The following is a 12,270-nucleotide window of genomic DNA, read 5'->3' on the forward strand; positions in this document are numbered from 1 at the left end:
TTAGTCTATAAATATCTAGGGTTACTACCCAAGCCGGCTGGTCTTTCGTTCTATTGGTTCAGTTGCCAGAGACTCGACCCAGTTGTTCAGTCTTTTTGTTCTGTATCTATGGACGCGACCCAGTCATTCATTCTAAATGTTCCATTGCCATAATGGCAACGTTCTGATCCCTTGCCTGCTAGCCAACAACTGTTAATTTACAGTCACCCCAAACAGTGCAGACAGAATAAGAACAGGAGATGCATTTGATTAAGCTGTTTTCTAGTGACATTTATTTGGATACATCCATAACAATGAGCTAATGAGACACGATTTCACCTGACATAGAAAATGTCCTCCCTCATTAGGACACTTGTTCAGAGGAGCTATCCAACAATCACCGTTAACATTAACTTCAAACTGAAGCTGGAAAGACTGCAAACTAGCTGCACTTCGTTTCACCTTTTTCCAATTGAGATTTCTTTGTATATATCCAGCTGATTCATGATTTCTAATGGCTGAGTAACGCTGCTTGCCTCTCTCTCGTCCTGATTCTCGACCATTACACGTTCATTACTATGGGACAGTTGGAAATCGAATTTGAAAATTGAAACAATGTTACAAATGTCGGAGAGACAGACGGGTTTATACAAATCTTATACAAAAATATGAGATAATGTCTCGATTATTTTTATAGTGCAGATCAAGTTTATAACTTCCCTGTCTGGGTTACGGAGACAGTGGATTGCGCAGCCAGATGGAACAGAATGAATAGGCATTTTGACGTCATAGATTTAGCCGGTAGTAATTTGTGGAATAGACACCGGCTGAAATGCGCCTTTAACTAATCAGCATTCAGGATTAGACCCACCCGTTGTATAATGTTCTGAACTCTACTCTACTGAGCTCTATTGTGCTGTACTTTAATGTTCAAAATTGTGAAACAGACTGCTATTAGTACAGATTTTGTTTGGTCCTGACCAACCAAATTTGGTTTTGTTTGTTTAAAATAATAGTAATTGTGTACAATAATACCCAAATATGCAAAATAGGATATTGCATATTTATACCTTTGTGTACTTATTCAGGATACATCACTATGAAGAGAGTGACATTCATATCAATTTATGTGGAGTACAGATCAGGGACCCGTGATACTGCAATTCCATTACCAGGTGTAAGTCCACCTCACTTACCAACAGATATTATTTCAAAGTCATTGTGTCATGCCATAGCTGACACCTCATTCTTTCCTCAGGAAGTATTGAATCCTAATTTGGAGCGGATATATAAGAGCTTTTGGAAAACGCGGACACATAAAAAAAACTGAGGGATATTTTAACGAAATTCTGTGTTTTTGTACAATGTTCAGTGTAAATTGTTAAACATAGTCCTTGTGCATACGGTTGTACGGTTTAGTAAACTTTGGATTCAATGTTTTTTGTTTGGAGTACATTTTAAGTGAGAAATTGGACTCTCTGCGTAATTCCAAGACCTTGGAATTGCACAGCAGTTAAGGGTCATGGTTGACGAAGTGGTTAAAAGATAATGGTTGTTGCCTGCAGGGCCAATAGTTTATCCAGACGCTCTTGGTCCTACTGCAGCATCTCCTCCCTGCGCCAGGCGTTTATCTCCTGTAGCCTGCACAGCTGCTGGGCGCGTCTCTCCTGCATCTCCTCCACAATCACCACGCCGCCCAGAACCTTGGCAGAGAAGGGCAGCTACATGCGGTGCACCTTCTGCTCATAGAACTCTGCACTGTGCCACTTCTCCAGCTCTGAAGGAGAGAGGGAGTCAGGCAATGAATCACATATAAAGCAAAGCACCACAAACTGTTTCATACAATCTCAATAGACCTCTCTGGCCCCATGGCAGACAGACCTTGGTGGTAGTCATTGGCTGTGTAGCTGTGTTTTTGGAGCAGCTCTCTATGAGGCAGAGGGTGACGGCCGCCAGGTGACCAGTGTACTTCAGCTGGAGCAGACGCTGGAGGTAGGACACCGCCTGGCTCCTGCCCACGTTCACATGCATCCAGCCTGGGGAAACACCAGAGGACAGCATGTTACATCTGGTGAGATGGCAGCGACATCTGTTGGTTCTTTTCCCAACTCCTCTAGCATGAAAACAAACAATAGAGGATTTGGCAAAATAATAGACAGATCTGGCTACCTGATTGAGTATGAGTGGAGTCACCTAAAACCTCATGTTACTGTGTCTACCTTCCATTGATAACAGGTAGTATATGAGCGCAGTGGTAGCTGGAGGACAGGACAATGCCCGTGTGTGTGTGGGGGGGGGGGGGGGGGTAATATAAGGCTATCCCCCCATAGGATACATGAGGGCAGTGGTGTAAAAATACTTGAAAGTACTACTTAAGTTGTTTTTGGGGTATCTGTACTTTAGTTTACTCTTTATATTTTTGACAACTTCTACTTTTTACTCCATACATTTTCCTTGACACCCAAATGTACTCGCTCCATTTTGAATGCTTAGCAGGACAGGAAAATTGTGTAATTCACACACTTATCAAGAGAACATCCCTGGTCATCCCTACTGCCTCTGATCTGGTGGACTCACTCAACACATGCTTTGTTTGTAAATTATGTCTGAGAGTTAGAGCATGCCCCTGGCTATCTGTAAATAAAAAATAAATCATTATGCCGTCTGGTTTGCTTTATAATGCATTTTAAATTATTTATACTTTTACTTTTAATACTTAAGTATATTTTAGCAATTATATTTACTTTTGATACTTAAGTATATTTAAAGCCAAATACTTTTATTGAAGTAGTATTTTACTGGGTGACTTTTACTTGAGTCCCCCACCACTGCATTTGGGACTCTGTAGCACTCAAAGAGCAGCACTGACATCATCTGGCTACTGTGCAGCGGGTTGCAGGGCGCCTCTGTGAGAACTATCGGATGTTCTTCACTGCCCTAAAACAGGGAAACAGAGAAACCACATCAGATGTGCCTGAACGAGCAGCTATCTAGTTAGCTAAATTGTATTCAAGAGTGAGAAGGTACAACAGTCAACAGGACAAGCAACAAAGTAAATGTGGAACACAACTTAAACACCTCACATCAGCGCCATCTCCGAGGTGGTTGTATGAAACATCAGCTCCTGTATCTCGAAGTTTACAACCACATTTCGGTCGAACCAGCTTTTTATGAGCCATCGCAAGGGCTCGAGGTTGGAGATGTCATTGCGGATTTGGGATTCACTGCGCGCTGTCCCTCTGTTCCTCGCCGCCAAGGATTTGAACAGAAGCCGTGGAGCGCCGACTGTAGTTAGTCCCATTTGCATGCTCAACCGGCCCTCCTTTGAAAATAGCCGTAATATCTATTACCATCGGGACCGGTGTTGGTTGTAAGCATTCGGCAGCAATTTAAACAATCATCTCGGGAGATGATTTGTAGTCTTGAAATGAAAATATTTTGCAAATTGTGTCTGTTTTGGAAGTCATTTTGAAAGGGTGTTACTACAAAATACGGGCGACTCGAAGGCTTGTGTGAGCATCCAAAAGTTCCGGGATGCTCAGAACATTTTTACAAGGTAACAATCATTTTATTAAGGTGAAGGTGGTTCAATGTTAAAATATGTATATATTACATCCTCTATTATAGTAGATCCCCAAACAACTCTTGTTTTATGAATATGTATTTATACATTCTGTAGTCTATTTACTGGCATCTGTCAGTGTCATTTACTACCATTATTGTTTTTATACGGATGCATGGCTTTATCTACAATATTTTTTGTTTCCTCAATGAACATGTTAATGTGAGTACAGACTGGGTGTGATAACCTACTGTATGACCCAGAACCCTTTAAAAGTAGGACTAATGCATTAAAGACATCCATGAATGAGTGTTTGCCAACAGAGGGGGCAATGAAAGCTGGTCTCATGCATTTGAGATGAATATGCATCAAACAAAGCATGAACTCATCTTTTGGGTATTCTGAATTAAGTCCTGGAAGAAATGATGAGCTACTCCTATCAATCTATTTTTATGGTTATATGATATCCTATCCCAATCCACCCCTATTATCTGAAAAGGTCTCGATTTATTCTGGTCTGGCACTTACAGTATTACTGTCAATTGACTGGGCAAAGTGGAGCCTCAGCTGGTGATATATAGTACTGACAATAGACACTCCACCACCAAACGGTCTGTCCCCTATCACTCTGTCGGTAAGGGGTCAAATGAAGATGATCTATCATTCTTCGCCTCTGATATGAGTATCAGCCCATAACCAGAAACACCCTTTAAGATCCTGTGTTTTGGGCTACCATGTCACAGGACCAAGATTTTTAAACTTTCTGGGTGCCACAACCAAATTCACATAGAAATGTGAGTTATAGATCTGTCATTCTCATTGAAAGTAAATCTAAGAAGCGGTATATCTGTTCTATGTGTGGCAATGGAGGATCTATAGGAGGTTGGGCTCATTGTAATGGCTGGAGTGGAATAAATGGAACGGAGCCAAACGTGGTTTCCATATGTTTGATGTGTTTGATACCATTCCATTTATACCATTCCAGCTATTACAATGAGCCCATCTTCCTATAGCTCATCCCACCAGCCTCCTCTGACGTGCACTATATCTATGCTTCCTGTTCTGCTTTTTTTTGTCTTTTACTTTTGTACACCAACTTCAAACAGCTGAAAATACAATATTTTTGGTTATTGAAAATATATTTCACAGTGGTTTAGACGGTACAATAATTCTCTACACAATGTATTGTTTTGTTTTTTGTCACATAATGTCAGGGTTTACCAGAATTGGACCCTTGAAGCAGACCAGGACAAGGTGAGTATAAAGATGGTGAGTTTTTATTAATCAATGAGAATGTGGAGGTAGATAGTTCCGGGTGGAGGAGTGGGCAGCGGAGGTGGGTTGATGGAAGTGGATAGTCAGATCCAATGGATAACAACACACTGGCGACGAGCAGACAGGGATGGGGTATGGGTTCCGGGTGAATGGCTGTAGACAAAACAAACGTACAAAACAATAAAACAAAACAAACTCTATAAACTGGAGGCTGGTTCGTGGGCACAACATGCTGTTCATGGCTAATGATCCGGCAGGGAATGGATGTCAGGTCAGAGCTTTTGAAGGGGAGAGGTGATGATCAGGACAGGTGTGCAGATTACTGATGGGATACAGGTGCGGGTGAACATCGATCTCCCAACAAGCTAATTCGCCCGGCAACCAGACAGGGTGCGCTCCAGGACACCGGAAACACACTCCAGGACAGAAACACAGGCAAACACAGACTCAGGAAGCGGGATTTGTGACAGTAACCCCCCCTCCGACGAACGCCACCGGGCGGACTACCTGGAGCGCCAGGGTGGAGGCGGTAGAAGTCACGAAGCAGGTCGTCATCAAGGATCTGACGCCGAGGAATCCAACTCCTCTCCTCTGGACCATATCCTTCCCAATCCACGAGTTATTGGAAAACTCCACCCCGCCGTCTGGAATCCATTATGCGGCGCACCGTGTAGGCAGAACCACCTCCGATCATCCGAGGAGGAGGAGGACGAGGAGGAGGACGAGGAGGAGGGGGCAACAGAGGACTGAGGAGAACCGGCTTGAGGCAGGAGACATGAAAGGTGGGGTGTACTCGAAGCGTTGCCGGCAATTTGAGTCGGACCACAACAGGGTTAATGATTCTCTCCACCACAAACGGACCAATGAACTTCGGTGACAGTTTCCTCGACTCAGTCCGTAGAGGAAGATCCCGTGTAGCCAACCAAACCTTATCTCCGATGGTATAAGCGGGAGCAGGAATACGGCGACGATTCGCCTGGATCTGATACCGGTCAGAAACTCTAAGGGAGGACCTTCCTGGCCCGATGCCAGGTCCGGTGGCAACGACGAATGTGGGCCTGGACAGAAGGAACCAAAAGATCCCTCTCCTGAGAAGGAAACAAGGGAGGTTGGTATCCGTACAGGCATTGGAAGGGGGACATCCCAGTGGCAGATGAAGGAAGGGTATTATGGGCATACTCAACCCAGGGTAATTGAGATGACCAAGAGGTGGGATCAGAGGAGACAAGACAACGCAGCGTGGACTCCATCTTCTGGTTGGCTCTCTCCGCCTGACCATTAGATTGTGGGTGAAATCCAGAAGTGAGACTGACTGTAGCTCCAATGGCCAAACAGAAGGATCTCCAGACAGCAGAGGTAAACTGAGGACCATGGTCAGAAACAATGTCACTGGGCAATCCGTGGACCCTGAAAACCTCCCTAACCAGGATCTCGGACGTCTCCATGGCAGATGGAAGCTTGGAGAGAGGGACAAAATGAGAACTTGCTGAATCTGTCCACAGTGGTCAGAATTTAATTTTAATTTTACTAGGCAAGTCAGTTAAGGACAAATTCTTATTTTCAATGACGGCCTAGGAACAGTGGGTTAACTGCCTGTTCAGGGGCAGAACGACAGATTGTGTACCTTGTCAGCTCGGGGATTTGAACTTACAACCTTTCAGTTACTATTCCAATGCTCTAACCACTAGGCTACCCTGCCGCCACAATGACCGTGTTCCCAACAGAAGGGGGCAATCCCGTGACAAAATCCAGGGCCAGATGCGACCAAGGTCGCCGAGGAATAGGTAGGGGGTAAAGAAGCCCAGAGCTGGCCGATTGGTACTTTTGTTCTGAGCACAAACAGGACATGCGGCAACAAACCTCCGGGTATCTTCTCCCATGGCAGGCCACCAAAATCGTCTGCACAGTAGCGCCATAGTCCGAGCAACGCCAGGGTGACAAGCTATCTTGCTGGCGTGGGACCACTGAAGAACAGCAGAACGGACCGACTCAGGCACGAACAACCGACCGGGTGGACCGTTACCAGGGCCGGGCTGCGTCCGAAGGGCCGCCATCACATCCTCCTCAATCCTCCATGTAACGGCTCCCACGACAAGGTTCTGGGGAAGAATCGTCTCAGTCTTGGCCCCACTCTCATCCGTCTTGGAGAACATCCGGGACAAGGTGTCCGCTTTGCCGTTCTTCGACCCAGGTCGGAACGTCAGGGAAAAATTGAAGCGTCCAAAAAACAAAGCCCACTTGGCCTGACGGGAGTTGAGACGTTTAGCTGATTGCACATAAGCCAGATTCTTGTAGTCAGTCCAGACCACAAACGGTTGCTCCGCTCCCTCCAACCAGTGACGCCACTCCTCAAAGGCAAGCTTCACAGCGAGAAGATCCCGGTTAACCACATCGTAGTTTCTCTCAGCTGGTCAAAGAAACGGTACTTGTTCTTGACCGTAATATCATTCAACCCCCGATAATCAATACACGGTCGAAGAGAGCCATCCTTCTTACTCACAAAAAAAATCCAGCTCCCAGGGGTGATGGCGAGGGACGAATGAGACCTGCAGCAACTCCTTTATTTAAGTCTCCAGGGCTTCCCGCTCAGGTCGAGAAATACTGTATAACCGTCCCTTGGGAAAGGCAGCTCCAGGGAACAGCTTAATTGTACAATCATAAGGTCGGTGGGGAGGAAGTGACTGAGCTTTCTGCTTACTGAACACCTCACCCAACTCATGATATGTTTCAGGAACCAGGGACAAATCAGGAGGAGCAGACTCACTGACCCGACTGGGGACAGCATGAGAACAGGCAGTCCTGAGGCAGTTAGCATGGCACTCAATGCTCCAACTAGTTACCTTACCAGTCACCCAATCGAACGAAGGATTGTGTTCTCTTAGCCAGGGGTATCCAAGAACCAGAGGAACATGGGGGGGAGGCAAAATTAAAAAAGAACCTCTGAATGATTCCCCGACAACAACATCTTAACCGGTTCAGTCCTCATAGTGATCCGTGCCAGACTACTGCCGTTCAGAGTGGTTGCTTCAATGGCTTCCGGTAATTGCTCCTTGGAAAGCCCCAGCTGTTCCACTAAGTCGGCATCAATGAAGCTGTCATCGGCACCTGAATCGATGAAAGCGTTTATCGCTAAACTCTGATTCTTATTTATGAGGGTAGCAGGAAAACAAGGTCTGACAGGGCTCTTGAGAGGTTGAAACTGGCTCGCTAACAAACCTCCCAAACTTAACGAGCCGAGCAGTTTAACGGGCGCTGAGGACAAACGGAGATGTAATGCCCCGAGCTACCACAGTAGAGGCAGCTGTTGGTCTCACGTCTACGTTGGCACTCGTCCTTAGTTAACCCGTGCCGCCCCACTTGCAGAGGTTCAGGATCTGGCGGCAGGACTCCTCCACTAATCCCGTGTGAGGGAAAATGACCAACCCGTTCTGGTCCACTTCCTGACCCAAATGGTAACCGAGTCTCAGATTGATTAGATGGACCCCACTGCTTCTCCCTCCTTCTCGCTCGGACTCTATTATCTACCCGAATAGCTAAGGTGACCAAACTATCTAGGTCACTAGGCTCTGGATAGGAGATCAGCTCGTCCTTGAGTTGCTCCGACAACCCCTGGTAAAAAACCACTTGTAGTGATTCCTCATTCCAACCACTCTCCACAGACAATGTCCTGAATTCTATCACAAAGTCTGCCACACTGCGAGCTCCTTGGCGAAGAGAGAACAAACGTTTAGCTGCGTCCTTACCTCGGACTGGATGGTAAAAAAGCTTTCTCATCTCTGCCATGAAACCCTGGTATGACGTCATGCATGTGTCCCGTCGTTCCCAAACAGCTGAAGCCCATTCCAAAGCTCTACCACGCAGCAGCTCAATAACAAAAGCTATCCTAGCCTTATCTGTGGCGTAAGAGTAGGGCTGCAGATGAAAAACTAACCCACACTGTAAAAGAAATTAAGGGCATCCTCCCAGATCTCCCTCGTACTTCTCCGGTGTCGGAACCTTGGGCTCACGGAAGGAACCCGCTCCCGAATCGGCAGGTGATATGGGGGAAACAGGTGGTGGATGATCCGCCGGCAACCTGAGCTGATCCTGGATACTCGTTAATCTATCCGATAAGTTCCGGATTGAACCCGCTATCTCGTGTAGCGCCGTGTTGTGTTGTCCCAACATCTTCTCCTGCTGGGTAATTGTATGGCAAACGGAGTCCAGGTCCGCTGGGTTCATCACTGGCCGGATCGTTCTGTCAGGGTTTACCAGAATTGGACCCAGAAGCAGACCAGGACAAGGTGAGTATAAAGATGGTGAGTATTTATTAATCAATGAGAACGTGGAGGTAGATAGTTCCGGGTGGAGGAGCGGGCAGCGGAGGTGGGTTGATGGGAGTGGATAGGCAGATCCAATGGATAACAACACACTGGCGACGAGCAGACAGGGATGGGGTATGGGTTCCGGGTGAATGGCTGTAGACAAAACAAACGGTGGTAAGTTAAAGGCAAGCAAGACGTACAAAACAATAAAACAAAACAAAACAAACTCTATAAACTGGAGGCTGGTTCGTTGGCACAACATACTGTTCATGGCTAACGATCCGGCAGGGAATGGATGTCAGGTCAGAGCTTTTGAAGGGGAGAGGTGATGATCAGGACAGGTGTGCAGATTACTGATGGGATACAGGTGCGGGTGAACATCGATCTCCGAACAAGCTAATTCGCCCGGCAACCAGACAGGGTGCGTTCCAGGACACCGGAAACACACTCCAGGACAGAAACACAGGCAAACACAGACTCAGGAAGCAGGATTTGTGACACATAAACTAAAATTAGGTGAACTATTAGAAAGTTAGTAACCAGGAAATTGCAGAGCAATTTCTGCATATTTCACCATTAACCTTTTTATTTTATGCCTTTCCAGAAATTAGAATTACACAAAATTAAAGCTATAATTATCTGAGGATGGTGCTGGACCATCTGACATAAAAATAAATAATGACAGTTTGATGGAAAAGGTTTAAATAAAGGTTCAAATCCAGGTCATGTGACATGATTGTCCAAAAAACATAGCCCTCCAAAAACATAGCCCTCCATAGCCCTCCATGCTTGGTCCTTCTGTAGCTCAGTTGGTAGAGCATGGCGCTTGTAACGCCAGGGTAGTGGGTTCGATCCCCGGGACCACCCATACGTAGAATGTATGCACACATGACTGTAAGTCGCTTTGGATAAAAGCGTCTGCTAAATGGCATATATTATTATTATTATTATTATGCTGCATTCTTTCATCAATAGTGTATCAAGAGCTAGTCAATAAGAGGAGTACTTGGCATTCACCTATGCATTTTCTGTGCCACCATTGTTACAAAACCACAGAATTAAGCTCAAGGGTCTTACATATCAGATCATTCATGCATCGTAAAAAAATAATAATTTCGAGACAACAGGCATATATATGCCATGTGTAATCAAACAAATGGTGGATACATTCCATATTTATTTCAGTCCAGGGACTTGATTGGCGGGTTAGCACAGATTTGGGTGCAGGAAATGTTGTAGCTTGATGCTGTGTCATTGAATCGGAGGCACAGTTCACTGCTCAGGCACAAAGCTCTAGTCAGGGGACCTCCTCTAATGTTAATAAGCAGATCTAGGTCATCTCCGACATAGGCTCCCAGAAGGCAAGACGTGACATTGTACCTCTGTCCCTAACACTGGGAATCTTTGCTTGTTGTGCATGTCATACCGTGACGAGCCACAGAGGAACAATTAGGCTACAAGCGCTTTGGGACTGCCTTGATGTAGCTCCTCCATTTTGTAGAAGCAGGGTAGAGAGATCCTAATTAGCTTGTCATCAGCTGTCATATTCAAGTATTCCTGCAAGACTCTTAAGACATTTATTGGGTTATTGTCATGTTACTACTCTGTTAATATTATCAATCTTAGAATTTAGTTGAGGTAGTAGAATAGCAATGTTTTATGGTTGTCAGTACCTAAAAGACTGATCTTTCCTGCTGCAGCTCTCTCTGTGCTGATCATGAGATGAAATGGTGAAATGTCCGTTTGAATCTTTGCATGCAGGACTGGTGAAATAAAAAGAGAACCTCCAACTATCTGTGACATAAATGAATGAGGGGAAGGGAACACCGTTTACATAACAGGCTGAGGTATGCATTGAGATTCCTACTGCTGCCTCTGATATTAACATTTGAGTAATTTAGCAGATGCTCTTACCAGAGCAACTAGGGTTAAGTGCCTTGCTCAAGGGCATATCGACAGATTTTTCACCTAGTTGGCTCGGGATTCAAACCAGCGACCTTTTAGTTACTGGCCCAAGGCTCTTAACCGCTAGACTGCCTGATACCAGAGCCACAGCAGCAAACCAAACGCCCTGCAACCCCTAAACACTACCCCGCCCCCTCACACACAGAGACTGTCACTACCACTCTCTTCAGTCTTAAGCCCTGTAAGCATAACGATATTTTTGGGCCATAGAGTTATTAATGTGTTTGTGCACCTGTCACTTTGCATGAATCCCTGGGTGTGTAGTGTCTGTGTGTATGTGTATGTGTAAGTTCTGTTCATGTTTCATAGGGGATCCAAGGAAAGATTTCAAAATTGTGTGTGTATTTATTTATCTATTCCTATGTAAATTGCATGTCCTTGTGGACCATTTAGTATAAGCAGCATATTACATTTCTCTATTCTAAACCAAAATGCTCTGTTTTTTCTCAATCCAGGATGCTATATTTTCTTAGATCCCTTCCCATTGTTAGGGCTCTAGATTGGCTTGAGTGGCTTCCCTTTTCATCTAGTGAGGCTTTCAGACAGACAACCTGTGTTCCTTTGAGTCTTGCCAACCAATTATTGTGGCCATGGCAACTATCTGAGTCTATTGCCCCCAGTTGGTGCATGTTAGCAGGTTATAGGCCTTCAGTATCTCTCCCCCTTCAGACATCCCTCTTTCATCTTTGCTGAATAAATCTTTGCCTCTGTAACCCAAAGCTAAATTGGTCACCACAGCAGGCAATTTGATGCCATCTCAATAATAATATGTCTGAAAATCAATTTCTTGTGAAGCTCCAAATGTGCAAATACAGATGGAGAACAACATATCTTTGTGTCCAGAAGATTAGTAAGTACATTTCACTGGAATTCAAAACCCCGTTTCACGATGAAGGTGCAGTGCTGTTCATTTTAATCCAGGGGGGGGTTGTGTAACATTTTCAGCCTATCCTCTGTCCAAGACCAGGGTTTTGCACACGATGGGGGAGGGAGGTTTAGTCACTGAGATGCCCCAAGGACTCTCCCGGGAACATTCTTTCCTCACTGTCCTCACACACTCACACACACACCCTCATGCCAGCACACATGCATACACATACACGCACACTGTGCATGCCTCAACACAAATGGCAGCTGGCAAAGCAACCTAAGCCCAGCATGAAAATATAGGAACTTTCTCTCTGG

At 45.4% G+C, this 12,270-nt stretch overlaps 1 protein-coding gene across 5 annotated transcripts; it reads right to left on the reverse strand.

The window, feature by feature from the left end:
* Positions 1 to 255: 255 nt before the first annotated feature.
* On the reverse strand, positions 256 to 3,477 carry LOC124045048 (actin-related protein 5-like). 5 transcript variants are annotated; one of them, XM_046364264.1, is made up of 4 exons: positions 3,063 to 3,477; positions 2,849 to 2,916; positions 1,861 to 2,015; positions 256 to 1,756 (listed from the first exon to the last, which is right to left on the reverse strand). In XM_046364264.1, the coding sequence occupies exons 1-4, from the start codon at positions 3,156 to 3,158 to the stop codon at positions 1,701 to 1,703; spliced, it is 375 nt and encodes a 124-aa protein (XP_046220220.1). In that variant the 5' UTR covers positions 3,159 to 3,477; the 3' UTR covers positions 256 to 1,700. The 5 variants fall into 5 exon arrangements, 4 of the variants coding, with proteins under 4 accessions (XP_046220220.1, XP_046220218.1, XP_046220217.1 ...); XM_046364262.1 differs by having other exon boundaries at positions 2,793 to 2,916; XM_046364261.1 differs by having other exon boundaries at positions 2,757 to 2,916.
* Positions 3,478 to 12,270: the final 8,793 nt, after the last annotated feature.

The sequence above is a fragment of the Oncorhynchus gorbuscha genome, linkage group LG10 (genome assembly GCF_021184085.1).
Source record: "Oncorhynchus gorbuscha isolate QuinsamMale2020 ecotype Even-year linkage group LG10, OgorEven_v1.0, whole genome shotgun sequence".
NCBI classification, from domain to species: Eukaryota; Metazoa; Chordata; class Actinopteri; order Salmoniformes; family Salmonidae; genus Oncorhynchus; species Oncorhynchus gorbuscha.